This window comes from Bidens hawaiensis, unplaced genomic scaffold (genome assembly GCF_021521415.1).
Source record: "Bidens hawaiensis isolate Kalapana, Puna unplaced genomic scaffold, B.hawaiensis_p1.1 tig00012956_1, whole genome shotgun sequence".
Lineage (NCBI taxonomy): Eukaryota > Viridiplantae > Streptophyta > Magnoliopsida > Asterales > Asteraceae > Bidens > Bidens hawaiensis.
The window spans coordinates 210,334-228,348 of NW_027492084.1; the positions used below are offsets into that span (position 1 = coordinate 210,334).

The 18,015-nt window shown below is 37.8% G+C and overlaps 1 protein-coding gene and 1 non-coding gene across 3 annotated transcripts; both read left to right on the forward strand.

The window, feature by feature from the left end:
- The first annotated feature begins 10,051 nt into the window (after positions 1-10,051).
- On the forward strand, positions 10,052-14,559 carry LOC143542769 (shaggy-related protein kinase eta-like). 2 transcript variants are annotated; one of them, XM_077035282.1, is made up of 12 exons: positions 10,052-10,291; positions 10,646-10,741; positions 11,030-11,089; positions 11,180-11,455; positions 11,545-11,619; positions 11,695-11,751; positions 12,397-12,537; positions 12,623-12,673; positions 13,344-13,439; positions 13,512-13,595; positions 13,671-13,772; positions 14,210-14,559. In XM_077035282.1, exons 2-12 carry the CDS (start codon positions 10,649-10,651, stop codon positions 14,306-14,308), a joined length of 1,134 nt encoding a protein of 377 aa, XP_076891397.1. In that variant the 5' UTR covers positions 10,052-10,291; positions 10,646-10,648; the 3' UTR covers positions 14,309-14,559. The 2 variants fall into 2 exon arrangements, with proteins under 2 accessions (XP_076891397.1, XP_076891396.1); XM_077035281.1 differs by lacking the exon at positions 10,052-10,291 and having other exon boundaries at positions 10,637-10,741.
- A 1,285-nt stretch (positions 14,560-15,844) lies between these two features.
- Positions 15,845-15,917, forward strand: TRNAE-CUC (transfer RNA glutamic acid (anticodon CUC)). Its single transcript has one exon. It is a non-coding gene; the product is annotated as a tRNA-Glu (tRNA).
- Positions 15,918-18,015: the final 2,098 nt, after the last annotated feature.

An 18,015-nucleotide genomic window follows, 5' to 3' on the forward strand; every position in this document is an offset into this window, starting at 1 on the left:
CTGCGTTCCACGCGCGCGGTATCTTTTTTCCATTCAAATCTTTTAAAGTGTACGCGCCTTTCCCCAATTCTTCTGAAATTTGATAAGGTCCCTCCCAATTGGGGGACATTTTTCCTGGGGGTATCGCGCGGCTAGCTTCATTGTTTCGAAGGACAAAATCATTTTTCTTGAAGTGGCATTCTTTAACGCGCTGATTATAATATTTTTCCAGCTTTTTCTTGTATTTGGCTTCATTGATGATAGCCGCTTCTCTGCGCCCTTCAAGCAAGTTGAGGTCTAATCTTCTTTCGCGCTCGTTATCAGTCTTGCTCATCATGAGTACCCTATGTGATGGGCATCCAATTTCTGCTGGGATCATAGCCTCTGTCCCATAGGTTAGGCTGAACGGGGATTCGCCATTGCTAGTTTTGCTTAATGTCCTGTGCGCCCACAGGACATTAGGTAACTCTTCGACCCAAGAATGGGATTCTCCCTTCAACCTTTTCTTCAGCCCATTTAACTAACTTTGATTCGCGCGCTCCACTTGGCCATTCCCCTGAGGGTGGTAGACCGAAGTGAAGATTTGGTTGATGTGCAATTCTTTGAGCCAGTTGGATATCTTCCTGTCAGTGAATTGTTTGCCATTGTCGCTCACAATTTCCATAGGAAGGCCAAAACGGCAAATGATGTGGCTCCAGATAAATTGCTTCATCGCCTCAGCTGTGATTTTTGCTAGTGGCTTGGCCTCAACCCACTTTGTGAAATAGTCTACCGCCACTACCAAAAATTTCACTCGCCCTTGCGCTTGCGGCAGGGGCCCCACAATATCAATGGCCCATTTGTGGAAAGGCCATGCGGAGGTTACTGGAATCAAGTTGTTTTTTGGCCGCATGGTGTTTGGCGCGTAGCTCTGACATGCCTTGCATTTTTGGATTTCTTTTAGCGCATCCAAGTACATGCCTGGCCAATAGTAGCCTGAGCTCATTGCCTTGGCAACCACCATGCGCGGGCCAGCATGTATTCCGCAGATTCCTTCGTGAATCTCCCTAATCACATAGCTTGCTTCTTCAGCATCCAGGCATTTCATGAGCGGTCCAAGATAAGAGCGTCGATATAATGTACCATCAAGTAGTTCATAGTTCTGCGCCTTGTGTCTTATCTTTCTCGCCTGTGCGCGATCGTCCGGTAACTTCCCCTCCTTCAGGAATTTCATTATTGGAGTTATCCAGGATGAAGGGGTTGTATGAATTACAAGGACAGATTGCGTTTGCACTGACGGGTTGCTCATCACTTCCACCCTGACATCTTTGCCAAAGTGATCAAAATTAGTTGATGCCATCTTACTCAACGCGTCAGCGGACTTGTTTTCGCTGCGCGAGATGTGTATGATTTTGAAGAAGTCAAACTGCTCAACGAGCTTTTTTGCCTGCTCTAGATATAGAGGCATTGTGTTCTCCTTGGCGTCATAAAGGCCGTTGACCTGAGCAGCTACCAAGTAAGAATCAATATGGGCCTCTAGCCTTTTAACTCCAAACTTGCGCGCAATGCGCAGACCAGCCAGCAGGGCTTCATACTCAGCCTCATTGTTGGTACTCTTGAAGTCCAACCTAATAGCATAAGTATATTCATGATTATCAGGGTCCACCAGTTTGAGACCTGCGCCGGACCCTTCGCTGTTGGAGGCTCCATCAGTGAATAGCCTCCAAACATCTTCTTCATCATTTGCTCGCGGAGGGTCTACCTCGCGTTGAGCTTCTTCAATCTTTCCCTCTGGGATTTCCGTGATGAAATCCGCTAAAACCTGACCCTTTATTGCTGGACGGGGCTTATAGGTGATCGTGTGTTCACCTAATTCCAGCGCCCACTTTGTCAGCCTTCCGGAGAGCGCGGGGCGTCGCAAGACTTGCTGGATGTTGTAACCAGTCAGAACTTCAATAGGATGACCATTGAAGTACCTATGAAGTTTGCGCGACGCGTGTGTTAGTGACAAAACTAACTTTTCCATGATTGAATAGCGCGTCTCAGGGTCTGTCAGCACCCGACTCACATAGTATATTGGCGTTTGGATCCCCCTGCGATCCACCAATAATACTGCGCCGATGGCGCGGTCTCCAGCTGACAAGTACAATGTAAGGGTTTCGCCAGGAAGTGGAGCTGTTAGCGCGGGCAGCTTTATGAGACATTCTTTTATCTCACTGAAAGCTTGCTCAGCCTCAGGCGTCCACTTGAATTGGCTCTTCTTCAAGCAGTTCCTCAAAGTGTTAACGAATGGAGTAGATTTGCTGGCGTGGTTCGCTAGGAACCTGTTGATTGACACCAATCTACCATTCAGCTTCTGAACCTCTTTCATGGTGGATGGTGAAGGCATGTCAAGGATGGCTTCCACCTTTTCAGGGTTCACCTTGAAACCATCCTTAGTGACCATTACACCAAGAAATTTCCCCTCTTCGGCGCCGAAAGCACATTTGCTCGGGTTGAGCTTCATGTTAACTTCCGTTAGGCGCTGAAGAGTTTCCTCGATGTCTTTGAGCATTTGTCTCTCCTCCCTGCTCTTGATCACCAAATCATCAACGTAGACTTCTAGATTTCTTCCGATTTGTTCACTGAAAACCGAATCCATAAGTCTCTGATAGGTGGCGCCCGCATTCTTTAAACCAAAGGGCATTTTTGTGTAACAAAAAACACCCTTGTCGGTTCTGAAGGCAGTCTTGTCTTCGTCTTGTGGTGCCATTTGAATCTGGTGATAGCCTTTGTAGGCATCCAGGAAACATTTGAGCTTGAATGGCGCCACGGAGTCCACCTTTGCGTCGATGTTTGGGAGGGGGTAACAGTCTTTCGGACATGCTTTGTTGAGGTCCTTGAAGTCAATACACATCCTCCATGACCCGTTGCTTTTCTTTACCATCACAGGATTGGCTACCCACGTCTGGTATCGGATCGGGCGGATGATGTTTGCGCGCAACAGGTCCTCAACTTGCTCATTCATGGCATTCGCCTTTTCATCCCCCATGATTCTCTTTTTCTGAGCAATTGGCTCCACCGACTTGAATGTGTTAAGAGAATGTTGCGCCAAGTCTCGCGGGACCCCAGTCATATCGGAGTGTTGCCACACGAAAACCGACGTGTATTTTGTGAGCAACCTTTTCATTCTCAATCTCGTTTCGTCTGAAATGGTAGCGCCAATTGTGACCGTTTGCTCTAGGAATTTTGGGTTTAAAATCCACTTCTCTGGCGCATTGTCCGCCATTGGAAGTTTCATTCTCCCTTCCCGCGGCGTACTTGTCACTGCGCACAAATGATCGCGGTAAACAAATGTTACGCCTGTTGGTGTAGGGAACCCCAATGCGCCGTGCGCTGGCGACGGTACAGCATTAAATTGGGCAATCGTTCCCCTACCCAGGATCATATTGTGGCATGACGTGGTGGGCAAGACCAAGAAGTTGACAACTTCGGCTCGCTTGTGCTCATCATCCCCCATAGTTAGTTCAAACTGAATCTGGCCTAGGGGATGGATCATTTCATTTGAAACACCACAGATTGGTGCGTTCACAATTTCGAGCCGCGCTTGGTCTGCCGGGTCTAACTTTCTGAAACATTGCTCATACATAATGTCAGATTCGCCTCCAGTGTCCACCAGGACTTTTGACACTTCGTAATGAGCAATGTGTGTGGTGATGACGAGAGGACTGCTGATTGAAGGGCCTCCCCTGATTCTTGGGAAGATGACTTGCTGTTCGCGCCAATCTCCGTGGATTTGCGCGCTTCTCTTTTTTGACGTCTGCCCTTGTCGTCCCCCCTCAGCCACACAGATTCTTTTGTATTTCTTGCTGGCAGAGGCTCCCTCCGGTTGCTCATCTTCTATTCTTTGGTTTTTCACCAAGTGAGCCAGCCTGCCTGATTTTACATCCTTCTCGATCGCATCCTTTAAATGATGGCATGCGTCGGTGTTGTGGCCCGGGGACCTGTGAAATTCACAATATTTGCCACTGTTTTGCGGTCCCTTGTAGTGTAGTTGCTTGGGGGGCTTGAATTGGACATTCTCAGTACTTAACACCTGTGAAGGTGTTTTAGTGAGGGGAGTCCATATTCTTGGCAGAGGTCTGCTTGGATCTCTGCCGCCCTCCCTCTTGTCACCCTCCCCGCGATTACGAACATCTTTTTGGGGCTCGGGTGAGCTTGGTTGCGCTTGCTTTTCTGCGGAAGAAAAACTTGTTGGCTGCAACCTGGACCATACAGAGTTCTGTTTGGCCCTCTTCTCTTTGCTGCGCGGTGATTCAGCCTGATGCGCTCTTTCTCTTGCCCTATCTTGGGCAATCTGTTTTTCATTTCTCGTGAAAACTCGCGATGCCTCCATTAACTTGGCCTACGTGGTGGGCATGCCATCTTTGCTTACGAGAGCTCGTCGTAGTTGATCACTGCGCGCGCCTTGTATAAAGGCCACGCGCAGGAGTTGCTCGGTTATACCTCCGATTGTCAAAGACTCCTGATTGAACCGAGTGATGTAATCTTCAATCGTTTCATCATTCCTGCGTACGCAGTGCATGATGTCATCAGGATCGCGCGTGTGCCTGCGCTGCTGTACGAAGTGGGCTTGGAACTTTTCTAATAGTTCCTCGAACCCATCAATTTGCCCAGTCGGCAAGCTCTCGAACCATACCCGCGCCGCGCCCGTTAGGCAGCGAGCAAACATATGACACTATGTTGGCATCGTCCAGCTCTCTAGGTTTCCCGTGTTGTAAAAACCTTGCAAGAAATCGTCTGGATCTGTCGTGCCGTCATATTTACCCAAACCACTTGGCATCTTGGTCTTGTGCTGGATGGGAGCCTGCGCGATGCGCGCAGTGAACTTTGAGTGTTTCACCAAGATGGCTGGTCTGTAGGGTGTGGTTACGTCCACTTGCCCTCTGACTGGTGGGCTGTACGGCATGTGCAGATCCAGGTCGGCTCTGGCTCCAGGCGCCATGTTCACAGGCGCGCGGAGCTGTGAGCCTCCTGCATGAGTATCCCGCGTCTTCCTCATGCTATGCACTTCTTCATCACTGAACTCAGTGTGTGCAGTGTGAACAGAATGTCCTTCTTCCGGCGCGCGCGGCCTTTTTGTAGTCTGCTTATCAAACGCTTGCCTTTGTGTTTGGTCGGCTAGCTTTTTCTGTTTGACCATTTCATTGTACTTTTCCATCAGACGCCGCTGCTCGTTTATGAGCCATTCATTCGGATCATTTGTTTCTTCTTCTGGACCCATTGGTCCTTTCTGTTTCGCGCCGGCAAGATTTTGTAACGTGAGATCGTCTGGAGGAGTTTCAGTCTGGCCGTGAGGGGTTGTGACGAAGGGACGGTTGCTGGTGGTACGCGTAGAATCACGCGGAACCCTCAGAACCTGCTGTCCGTCGTTAACACCCTCACGTTCAATATCCTCCAGAGCTTGATCAACGTTACGAACGCCAGAAACCATGGTGATTGATTTTTTTTATGTAGATCTGATGAGATCTGATTGCCGATGTAACAGTGGATGGCGCCAATGAAGAAACGTGGATCTACTCACTGGTAGCAGATCTACTTTCCTCGGGTGTGATTATACTATTTCACCGATGGTTCTTCTGGATCTGTGTTCTTCCACCTACAAAATGAACAGCGCCGTTACTTACCCCTCAGAAAGGGACAGAGGGGTCCTCTTTGGGATAACCCTCCGGCGTGAGAATAAGTATATGTAGGAGAAGATGATAATGTGAGAGTAAGGGAATTTGGAGAGTATTGCTTAATAGCTGAATACTGTATGTTACTCTGTATGATTATGTGATTGAATATGCTTCAATGTGAATCAATGTGTCTGTAATTGTGTACGTTATGATGTATTTATAGTGCTAGGGTTTCCACTGATTGAGCTGAGACCAAATTAGGGTTTTGTTGGTCTCCTCCAATCGATTTGCGCCACGTGTCCCTGGAGACACCTGGTGCTTTTTCATTGGTTATGATCACGTGGTAACCCATGAGTCATGCTGAGCTGTCCACCTTTCATTTAGCAGCTGTCAACATCAGCATATCCTTATTCCTTAAAAAGATGCCTTCTAGAAGGTTGTCTGACGTGCACAATCAAGGTTGCCCTAATCCTGATTTGGATAAGGACGAGGTTGATTATGTGCATGTGTGATATGCGCCCATCCTGAGGATGCGCGATGTCTTCTCTTTATTCTCACGCGCAGATATTTCATGCGCAGATGCGATACGCACAAGCATGTAATACGCGTCACGCGCGGATGTCCCACGCGCAGCTGCGCCTTGCGCAACTGTGATATGGGTGGGCATGTATGATGCGCGAGCATGTGATATGCGCCGCGCGCGGATGCACCACGCACGATGTGATATGCATAAGCATATATGATGCGTGAGCATGTGATACGCGCGAGCATATGTGATGCATGAGCATATGTGATGCGTGAGCATATGTGATATGTGCAAGCATGTGATGCTTGAGCATATGCGATATGCGCTGTGCGCATAAGTTTTGGCTTTGTGCCTTGATAATATCTTTGATTTCTAATGTCTTGTATATATCTTGTGGGTTGACCCGCCCCGCTCGATGTTGAGGCGGGTACATACCTCTTCAGTATTTATTTAATGTTCAAAATGGAAGACACATCATTATAATATGATCGACAGAACCCAAGTGTTGTATTTGATATAACAAAAATCAGGATGATAAGTTATCTGCAGTTATAATATAAAATAAATAATAAATAATTTTTCTGCTTTAAAAATTACCAACTTTTTAAAACCTTGTCATAGTTATTCTCACACGAATATAATAATATATAAAAATCTAATATCAAAAAGGTTGTATGCTTGTATAAATGAAATAAAATCATACTCCAGCTTGATATCTATATCACAGGAACATACTTAAAGTTTTATCATTAAAAAAAGGAAATTAAGACATGTTGTAGAACATAATATAATAAATTAATAATATTATATACAATATACTAGTCAAATGTAAGAAACGAAGACTCCTTGAAAAGGTACCATGTTTGATGGCATTAGGTCCATCTTTTACCTTCGGCTCTATCCACTCTTTTCGTCATAGGATTGAGCCGGCTGACCATACCATGAACAACAAACAAATCGTATTGGATACTGATATCAAAATGTGTACCGTGCTTGGTACCAACTAGGCAACTATTCAAGGTTTCGGGGTCGGTAGGTACCGATATTTACCGAAATTTTGCCTACGATACCAGTATAGATTCGTTACCGGTAACGACACCAAGTTTTTAAGAAATACGAGATCGGTACCCGTTGGTATCGGTATAATACCGAGGTCATCCTTAAACAACACACAACCAATTTAATTCGACGGATTATAGGCTTACTAGATCTCAGTAGATTGACAATATGATGCTGGAGAGCATGACATTATCTTTTATTTTTGTTATTATATCTTTTATTACTTTTATTTTATTTTATTTTATTTCCATGTTTATCCTCTTTTAAATTAAAAATAGTTTTTCCAAGATTTGAACTTGGACCCGCATGCACAAAAATGTTTTCTAAAAATGTGTAAAAGGTAACATAAAATACAAAGGAAAGAAATATAAAAATAAGAAGTATGAGAAATATTTTTGACCATACAAAAAACCCTTAAAAATAAATTCAAAATAAATAAATAAAATCATAAATCAAAATATAAATAAAAACTAAAATGTTTCCGTCATCATTCCCGTTAAAAAAATTGACGAAACGACATAATGCCGAGATAAAGACACAATAACGAAATGAACAAAAAACACAATTATAACTAAAAAAGACAAAATAGATCGCAAAATATAACACAATGCTGAACAAAATATAACACAATTTTAAGTAATATAACACAGTATAAAGTAAAAAGACACAATGCCAAGAAAAAAGATATAATCAATAACGAAAATAAACACAAAACACAATGATAAACAAAAAGACACAATGATCTTTTTCACTTACCATTATGTTTTTATTAGAACGAGAAAGACGGCGAAAACAATATTGTTGTGTTTATTTTTTTTCGGTTTTTTATTAAATTTTGAGTTATGATTTTTTATTCTTTTTTTGATATATTTTTTGAGGGATTTTTTTGTGTGGCCAAATATATTTCTCATTTTTATTCACTTTTGTAGAATAACCTGACCTTATATATAAAAACTGTTTAAATACAAACTCTCCTAATTGTACAAAACGTAAAACAGTTACGTGAACGGTTAAAATACAAAGGAAATACAAATAAGAAGTGTGGGGGAGGATTTGTGGCCACAAAAAAACAACGAATACACACAATGACGAAAATGAACAAAATATACTATTATAAATATAAAAAACACAACATATCACAAAATATAGCACAATGTCGAACAAAAGATAACATAATATTGAATAATATAACACAATATCAAGAAAAAAAAATATAATCAATGACGAAAATAAACACAATAATAAACAAAAAGACACAATGATTTTTTTCACTCACCATTGTGTCTGGGTTTTTTTTTCCATCTTTTTTAGAACGAGAACGACGGTGGAAACATTGTTGTGTTTTTACATTTTTCTATTTTTTTATTAAATTTTGAGTTATGATAGAAGAGGCTTTTGACATTGTGTTTTTTTTCTTTATATTGTGTTATATTACTCAACGTTGTACTATATTTTGTTTGGCATTGTGTTATATTTTGCGATATATTGTGTCTTTTTTAGTTATAATTGTGTCTTTTATTCATTTCGTCACTGTGTCTTTGATCTCGTCATTGTGTATTTTTTTGTCAAGTTTTTATTATTTTTTAACGAGAATGATGGCGGAAACATTTTAGTTTTAAAATTTTTTCGTTTTTTATTTATATTTTGAGTTATGATTTTATTATTATTTTATTTTTTGAATTTATTTTTAAGGGTTTTTTGTGTGATAAAAAACATTTCTCACACATTTCTCATTTTTGTCTTCCTTTGTATTCTAATTTTATCCATTGATAGATATCACATTATAAATTTTCAATGCAAGAAAGAGCCGGAGTATAGTCTTTCTTTATTGACTTTTTTTAAATTCTCTCATTTTTGTTAAACGCCCATAAATTTTTTACACAACTATATTTATTTAAAAAAATTACACATTAAAGACGAGCATTAAGTTTTCTTTAAATTGTACCTTATTGCTATAAATTTTATAATTAAAAAAAAATGGATTTTTCTAAAACCAATATGCATTATGTGTATAACGTGTGTGACTGTGAAAATAAGTGACGTAATTATAAAATAAGTTACGTAATTAGTTTTATAAGTTATGTATATATGTAGTACGTAACCATGTATTACTGTAATTCTCATATAATTTACGTAATTATTTATCTTTACATTACATGTAATTATGGCGAGGAGAAAATTACCCTTGCGGCCTTGCTTGCCCCAAAAACATGTGTTGTCTCTAGATGAATTTTCATATGACAATAACTTCTATATGGATAAATAACATGCTTCCCCAACTTGTTTTTAAATTACTTTCGCTTAAAGAAATTCACATCTTAATTCTTTTTCCTTTTAAGCAAATAATATATTACTTTAATTATTCTAAACATAATCATTGTAACAATAAAAATATTCCAAACCTTCATTTAGTAAAATCAAATCTTATTTAATATCCAAATATCCTTAAAATTAAATACAACTTAATCCACGCCTTATCATCAGTCCATTAGCCTAGTCAGTAAAACATCACAATCAATTCAACAATCGACCAGTTTTTCAAACTTCCACCTTCATCAAATACTATAAAACATAAAACCATGGAGTTTTCATCTTCTTCACCCTTCACAATTATTACAATAAAAAAAAACAATACATTATACTAATTTTAAAAGGCAATGATTTTTTTTGTTATATTTCATTATAAATTAGGTAAAAATAAAAGGAAACTCAATATTATAAAACACACATTCCATGCCCATATTATTCACAATTTCACATGAGCCATACAAACCTATAATCATAACCTCTAAGGCATGATTATTATTCACAAACAATAAAAAAGAAAAAAAAAAGAGTCTTTTTATGAATTAAAGCCATAATAAACTGAGCCTCTCTCATGACCTCAAAAACAACACACCAAAACACAGTGTAGGCTGTATTCACATGTAATTGTTTCTTCCTAAATTTCATTCAAAAAGGTGGAATCTTTATTTTGTCACACAATATTCTTGCCACACCTCAGAATGCATACACCCACTTCCAATTCGCCTCTATAAATTCTGGGTTTTCTGTCAAATCAACAACCATTGCTCTGGTGTCAAGAACTGAGGTAAAAGTTTTTAATTGTTTTAGTCTTTGTGTTTCTTGTATTGGGTTAGGGTTTGATTTGTATGAATGTTGCTAATTTGGCCAGTTGGGTGTTCTAGGGTTTGTTATTAGGGTTTGGAATTAGGGTTTGAAATTTGGGGTTGATTTGTATATAGTTTGTTAAAAGTTGTTAAATTGTTTTTATGGTTGAATGGAATGTGAAAGATGGTTATTTGGGATGTTTTTGGTTATGTTAACAAGTGGAAAATTGTTGTTTAAGCGAGTGTAGAACTAACGCGGTAATGCTGGATATTAAAAAAAGTACGATAAAACGTTATTGTTTGACTAAGACTAAATTGATTGATAAATGTTTCAGAAAATGTCGGCGCACGTTCTTGATGGGAATGAAGCTTCAGAAGCCGGTCATATCATAACAACAACGGTTGGAGGCAAGAATGGCGAACCGAAGCAGGTATGTATCCTTGATCTAAATGTTAGTGTACGATTTTGGGTCATTAGGGTGAATCTTGTTTGATTGGTAAATTATGATTTTATAAAGTATTGTACGGATTTCTTTATGTTATTGGTATTGTAATTGTTTACGTGGAGGTGTGTTTGGACTTTGGAGCGTATCAATCCAAAGCGTGCGTATAGCCGCAAATAGAAATAGTTCTTTTGTTAGTATTTTTGGAAACATTTATGCGCTGTGCGTAAATATCGTAAGAATATTTAGAAAAGTGATTATTCTAACTTCGTGCAGACTCTTAGTTACATGGCGGAGCGTGTTGTAGGAACCGGATCATTTGGAACTGTTTTTCAAGTATAGTTTTTCTCTCCTTGAAACCTTTTTTACTTTATATGTCTATGCTTTATTATTTTTTTTATTCTTATAGTCTTTTACTATTTTTAGGCAAAATGCTTAGAAACTGGAGAAACTGTTGCTATTAAAAAGGTTTTGCAAGACAAAAGATACAAGAGCCGTGAATTGCAATTAATGCGCTTAATGGACCATCCAAACATTGTTTCCTTAAAACATTGTTTCTTTTCAACTACAAGCACGGACGATGTGTTTCTCAAACTAGTAATGGATTATGTCCCGGAGACTGTGTATGGAGTTTTGGAAAATTATAAGAATGTGCTACACTCTAGTATGCCCCTCATTTATGTGAAATTGTACACATATCAAGTGAGCTTTTTTTTCCTTTCATCACAAGTTTTTTATTTTTTATTTTTTTATATATATTTTTCTCAGGAACTAACTAGTGAAAGTTGTAGATCTTTAGGGGGCTTGCGTACATGCATACTGTTGCTGGAGTATGCCACCGGGACTTGAAGCCTCAGAACGTTTTGGTGCGTGTTTATTATTATTATATTCAGTGTTGTTTTAATGAATCTTTTAGGGCTTACGTATTTGTTCTCATGTAGGTCAACCCTCTGACTCACCAAGTCAAGATTTGTGATTTTGGAAGCGCGAAAATGCTGGTAAGTTACTTCTTCACATCCTATATGTGTGTGTATAAACTTTCATTTGCCTAATAAAACATGAAGATTGATTGTTTGGAATAAAAGAAATGATAATTCGTTTTTGGTATAGTTTATTCGTAGACCCTGTATGTTAGCGGTAGTTTAAGTTTCTACTATTAGTACTTATGTATACTTGTAGGGACCTTGGATTCATATACTTTGTACCGTACATGTAAAAGGGGTGGGAGATAGAGGTAAAGCTTGTCCTCACCACACCCTTCCCATACCTTAAAAATAGCCACGCTATGAGTGAGAATATGAGATTATACTGGGTACGTTTGTTTGTTCAGTTACACCCATAAATTACAAATGACCATTATGCCCTGTACTTTGTTTTCTTATTAATTAAAAAAAAACGCTGTAAACTTTAATTGATGCATGGATTTTTTTTAAGTAAAGCACACGTGCCACCCCGTTGATTTCCCACACGACCTAAATATAAAAGTTTTCTGGTGTAGATGAACACAATTGCATGGTTAGTGGACTTTATAGGCATTATCTGTCATTTAATTCCAGATTCTACATTAGGAAAGTTTCAATAAATACTTGATTATGTCTTGTGTTTCACGCATCGTATTTGACTGGATGTTTGACTATGGTTAGGTGGCAGGAGAACAGAACATATCATACATATGTTCACGTTTCTATCGTGCACCAGAACTCATTTTTGGTGCAACCGAATACACAACTTCAATTGATATTTGGTCTGCTGGTTGCATTCTGGCTGAACTTCTTCTCGGACAGGTAATTTAAGCGTTGTCATAAATTACCGTTATTGTAAAAATGAAAACTTATTTAACTAGTTTTAATGGGCTTATATATGTTATAGCCACTATTTCCTGGAGAAAATGCAGTGGACCAACTTGTGGAGATCATTAAGGTGAGGCTTTATCTTTTAAAACTTGAGTTATGATTTGTGGGTTGGCGGGTCGAGCCTAATAACTGGTAATTCGACCTGAACTCAAAAATCGTGTCAGACACATAATACAAGTGCTCGCAGGTTGACACGGACACTGCTCATTTGACCTTAAAATTTTATTTTATTCTTTGACATATTAATAGTTGAAAAATACAACAGTTCCAATAAAAATACATATGCATATAAAATAACCTCAATATTTTGAACTATAAAACCAGATTTTAACATGGGTATTTTGGCATAAAATACCCAATTAGTTAATACGATATAAAACATATTTTTTTCTTAAATTTATAAAAATAGGTGGGTTAAACGTGCCGACTTGAACACGGCCTGTTTAGTTAAACGTGTTCTAAGGTTGACACAAATACGACCCTTCTTTTACCGGAAATTTTGATTTTACTCTTTTGCATATTAATACTCGAAAATTTAAGAACAAAAATACAAATGGATATAAAATAATTACATTTAAACTATAAAACCGGATTTCATTTGTCTTTTAACTTCTAAATTTTTCACAAAATAACCAATCAGTTGATATGACAAAAAACATATTCTTTCTTAAATTTAAGTAATAAACAAGCCGACCCAAAAACGACTCGTTTCGCTAAATATGACCGGTTTTTGTCAGGTTTTGGGCACGCCAACTCGAGAAGAAATTCGCTGTATGAATCCAAACTACAATGATTTCAGGTTTCCTCAAATAAAAGGTTTCCCGTGGCATAAGGTACTATTTCAATAACAAGTGTTAATATTTGTTGGATAATGTAAATTGCAACCAATTGTTTGTTTGTATAAGGTTTTCCAAAAACGGATGCCTCCTGAAGCCATTGATCTTGCTTCTCGCCTCCTACAATACTCTCCAAATCTTCGCTGCAGTGCGGTTAGTTAGTTATAACCAACTCCATAAAATATTCTCTTGCTTGTATATCATATTAATTAATTTACCCGTAATTAGCTTGAAGCATTGGCACATCCGTTCTTTGATGAGTTACGCCTACCTAATGTTCACTTACCGAATGGTCGACCGTTACCTCCGCTCTTTGACTTCAAACAAGAGGTAATCTATGTTTACATTAAGCGCTTTTAGTAAAAGATATTTGAGTGATACCTTTCGTCTTTTAGGTATATAGCAAATTTCATGTTTTGTTCTTAAACTAAGAATATAACATGGCCGGTTCTTTATGTTCAAATCTGTTTACGAGTTCCATTCTTTTCACTACGGATGTTAAATTTGTTCCTAAGTTCAGTCATCAATTTGTCTTCATTGCACATGAGGGCAAAACTGATCATTTTAGTCTTTTAAGGTTCTTAACGGACAAATTTAACACCCGTTGGTGGAAAGGATGAGACATGTTAACAAATTTGAACATAAAGGACAATCTGTTGTATCCTTAGTTTAAGGACGAAACCTGAAATTCGCCATATACTTAAGGACGAAAGTGTAATTTACTCAAGATTTTAATTTTTCTAAACTTTTTTTTTCTGGTGGTTCAGCTATCAGGAGCATCCGCGGAGTTGGTTCACAGGTTACTTCCTGAACATGTGAAGAAGCAAATGGTTCTTGAGTTTGTGCAGCCTGCAATGGAGTCGTAAGGAGTAAGGTGGTCTGTCGTATGTGCTGGGTTTCTATTTGTTTGGTCAATGAAAACGAGAAGTTGTTATGTATATGTTCTCTCTTTGTTTATGCAAGGTGTAAGTTTATGTTTATCGCGTTAGCTAGCATTATTATTGTTACTATTATCATTTAATTAGATGGAGGGGAGAGAAGGTAGAACCGCTAGGTTCGGAGTTTTGGTGGTTTGTTATTGCTGTTAAATCCAAGAATTAAAATTTAAATGCAGCTATATATGATGTTTTTGGGTCGATTCTGAGTATCGTGTGTTACTTTTGATTCGCTTAGCGTATTTATTATTAGCTATATTTGTTATTTTTTCTGTTGTAGACGATCAAAGCTTATAACTTGAATAAACATGTTGATAAGTAAATGGCGGTGAGGTGGGGACTAGCGATTAATCAGGATTAATTGGGATTAATCGAATCGGACTTTAATGCATAATTTTTTGTTTTATATATACATACGCACATTTTTATATGTAATTTTCAGTTTTATACATACACAAGCGCATTTTGGTCGGAAATTAGCTGGAATCTCGCTAGAAACCGTCGATCTTTGCTTGAATCTCGTAGAAAACCGCTGATTTTGGCCGAAATATCACAGGAAACTGCTGATTTTGGCCAACACCTCATCAGAAATGCCGGCTAAGTCCGATTAATCATGATTTTGGCTGGATTTGACCATTGGCCGATTAATTGGCTGACTAGCCCAAAATTAATCAGTGAAGTGGGAACTAGCGATAAATCGATGCCTAGTCGGGATTTTTGCAACAGTGAGTAAATGTGTCCGAATTACCTGTTTTAGCATTATCAACATAGTGTTTTTGAATTTAAATTACCTGTGTCCAAATTACCTGTTTTTGCAACATGATATGACTGTACCATGTTAGATTTATTCTTAAAGAAGCAAATATGTTGAACTTAAAAACATATTGTTAATGTATAAAAAAGTTTGTTTTGACTTCATAAGTCAACTGTGACATAATTTTTTGAATTTAAACACTAATATGATTCTTTAATAAGAAATCACGAAAGTAGTTGCTTTTGTGTATGCATCACTTATAGCCTTATATAGTCATATATAGAAAAATTACACACATGTAATAATAAAGATTGCGATTTTATGATCACTATATAGTTTATTCGTGTATCCAACAACATGCATGTTCTCGTGCTAGTTATAAATGCTACATGAATCGTATCTAGTCACGCGACATTGTAAACAATACATATTAGAGAATAACTTTTAACATTTAGAGTTTGGTCCGTTATAATAAAACAAAACCGTTTTAATCCTTCGTGCGCCATTTAATTGCTCATACTGCTAGAGCTTGTGACTTTTAAATATTTTTTTCAAGTATTAATTGTATTTCTTTTTATGCGTAATTTTAGGTTTTATAGATCATGATAAATGTTACGCGAATCAGATTCAGCGTATTGGATTTATAAGGTTAGACTTTCTCTAAATTATATATATTAGTACTTAATTACAAATACAGAAAACTTAAATCAAAATCTGTTGTAGTCTAGTTGGTTAGGATATTCGGCTCTCACCCGAGAGACACGGGTTCAAGTCCCGGCAACTGAATGATTTTTTATATTCAGATTCTTCAAACTACAGGGGTAGTTACGTCATTTTACATTCCATCCTAAATCCCTCTCAAATTAAATTATTTGTATCTTTTTGAAATTTGTTGGTGTTTTTTTTTTATTTTTATTAAAAACAATCAAGCCGAGCTCGAGCTCAAGTTTTCAGTTCATTTTTAAAAGCGGCCCCAAGCTGGCCCCAGCTCGGCTCTGCTAGGATAGTCTCGTGAACAGCCCTAGTCTAGTGGAGATTGAATGCATCTCAAACAATTGTCGCGCCTGCTCAATTGAAGTATGATTGCCACATAATCAGATGTCTGTTTAGCTTGACAATATGATTAGGAACCGATACATGTAAGTTTGCATTTGGTAAAAAAAAAGCATCTAAGCTTGATGTCAAAGTGTTTTCGTTTGCGAGAATGCTAGTTGGTTAAATAGAGTAAAAAATTCAACATAGTAAGATAAAAGTAGTTTTTATGTTATGCACCCGTGAGAAGAAGACATATCACATACTTTCTAGAGAGTCAATATTCGTGTAAGTTTGGAGTCTCTATAAGGTATGAGATTTGACTTCTTCCCATCACCATATAACAAGAAAATTGTTTTCTCACATTGCTTGAAACGCGTGTTACTCTACTTTAAGCATATAACAATTTCACAAACGATGACACTTTCACATCAATATTTGGTGTGCTACTTTCGAAATACACAACTCGTTAGTATCATTTTCATCCATACAGCTTCCTACTCCCATTATGTCAAATGAGTAGGCTTTTGTTTTTGTGGTTTCCCTACTTCAATTGCGCACCAGCTGCATGCGTTTGAGATGCACACTATGGGTTGTACTAGTAACGCATTATGGGGTTAGGTATGCCTGTAAATGAATTGAACGTTCAATGTTCGTGAAGCGTTCGTTTATTTAATAAACGAACGAACATGAACAAATTTTTTTTTGAATTTTCCTTTTCGATCAGATGCAACAGCTTAATGTTCACTTACCAAACGGTCGTCCGATGCCTCAAGCAAGAGGTCATCAATGTGTAAATTTGGTGTTTTTATAAAGAATTTTCCTTTTTAGTGGTTCAGTTATCAGTGAGTTTTCTTATTTTTATCGTATTCATAACTTGAAGAGACTCGCTGATTAATAAATGTGTCGTGGTTGCTACCTCTAGATACAACTAGGCTAGTTAATGGGTAGATTTTGATTCGTTACCACAACCACAACATCTCATGATCTAGATCAACATATTTTTATGCCACCAAGACTATATATGCAATAGAGATAGCAAAAGAATTATTAGCTGGACCGAGTGGCTTAAAAATCCTCTTCTTGTAATGTAAATGTTTTGTTTTGTAGCTAGTTTTGGTTCAATAAAAGTTGTTATAAAAAACTATGTATGCAAGGTCCACTACCAGCCTACCTTTATATGACACGCCGTCTGCCTAACCTTTATAATATAGGCGGCAACACTCGTGATGGTGATTTTGAAACCGGTAGTGGCAGCAAAGTGCTGAAGGTGGCAAGGTTAAATCCAAGAATTAAAATTTAAATGCAACTATATATGGTGCTTTTGGGTAGACTCTGTATATCGTGTGTGTTACTTTTGACTCGCTTAACGTATTTATTATTAGCTATATTTGTTGTTTTTACCATTGTAGATTATCCAAGTTTATAACTTGAATAGACATGTTGTAAGTAAATGTGTCCAAATTACCTGTTTTAACCCATTATCAACCTAGTTCATGATATGATTGTACCATGTTAGATCTATTCTTAAAGAAGCAAATAGGTTGAAGTGTTGAACTTAAAAACATAATGTTAATGTATAAAAAAAGTTGTTTTGACTTCAAAAGTCAGCTGTGACAAAGAAAGAGTTAAAAGAGAAAAGAGTGTAATCTCTTTCTTTTTGTTGACTTCTATTTTGGGTGACATAATATTTTGGATTTCAACACTAATATGATTCTTCAATAAGAAATCACGAATGTAGTTGTTTTCTCTATGTATCTCTTAATAAGATCGTGATTTTATGATCACTAAATAGTTTACTTGTGTGTCCAACATAATACATTATCTCGTGTTGTTATAAATGCTACACGAA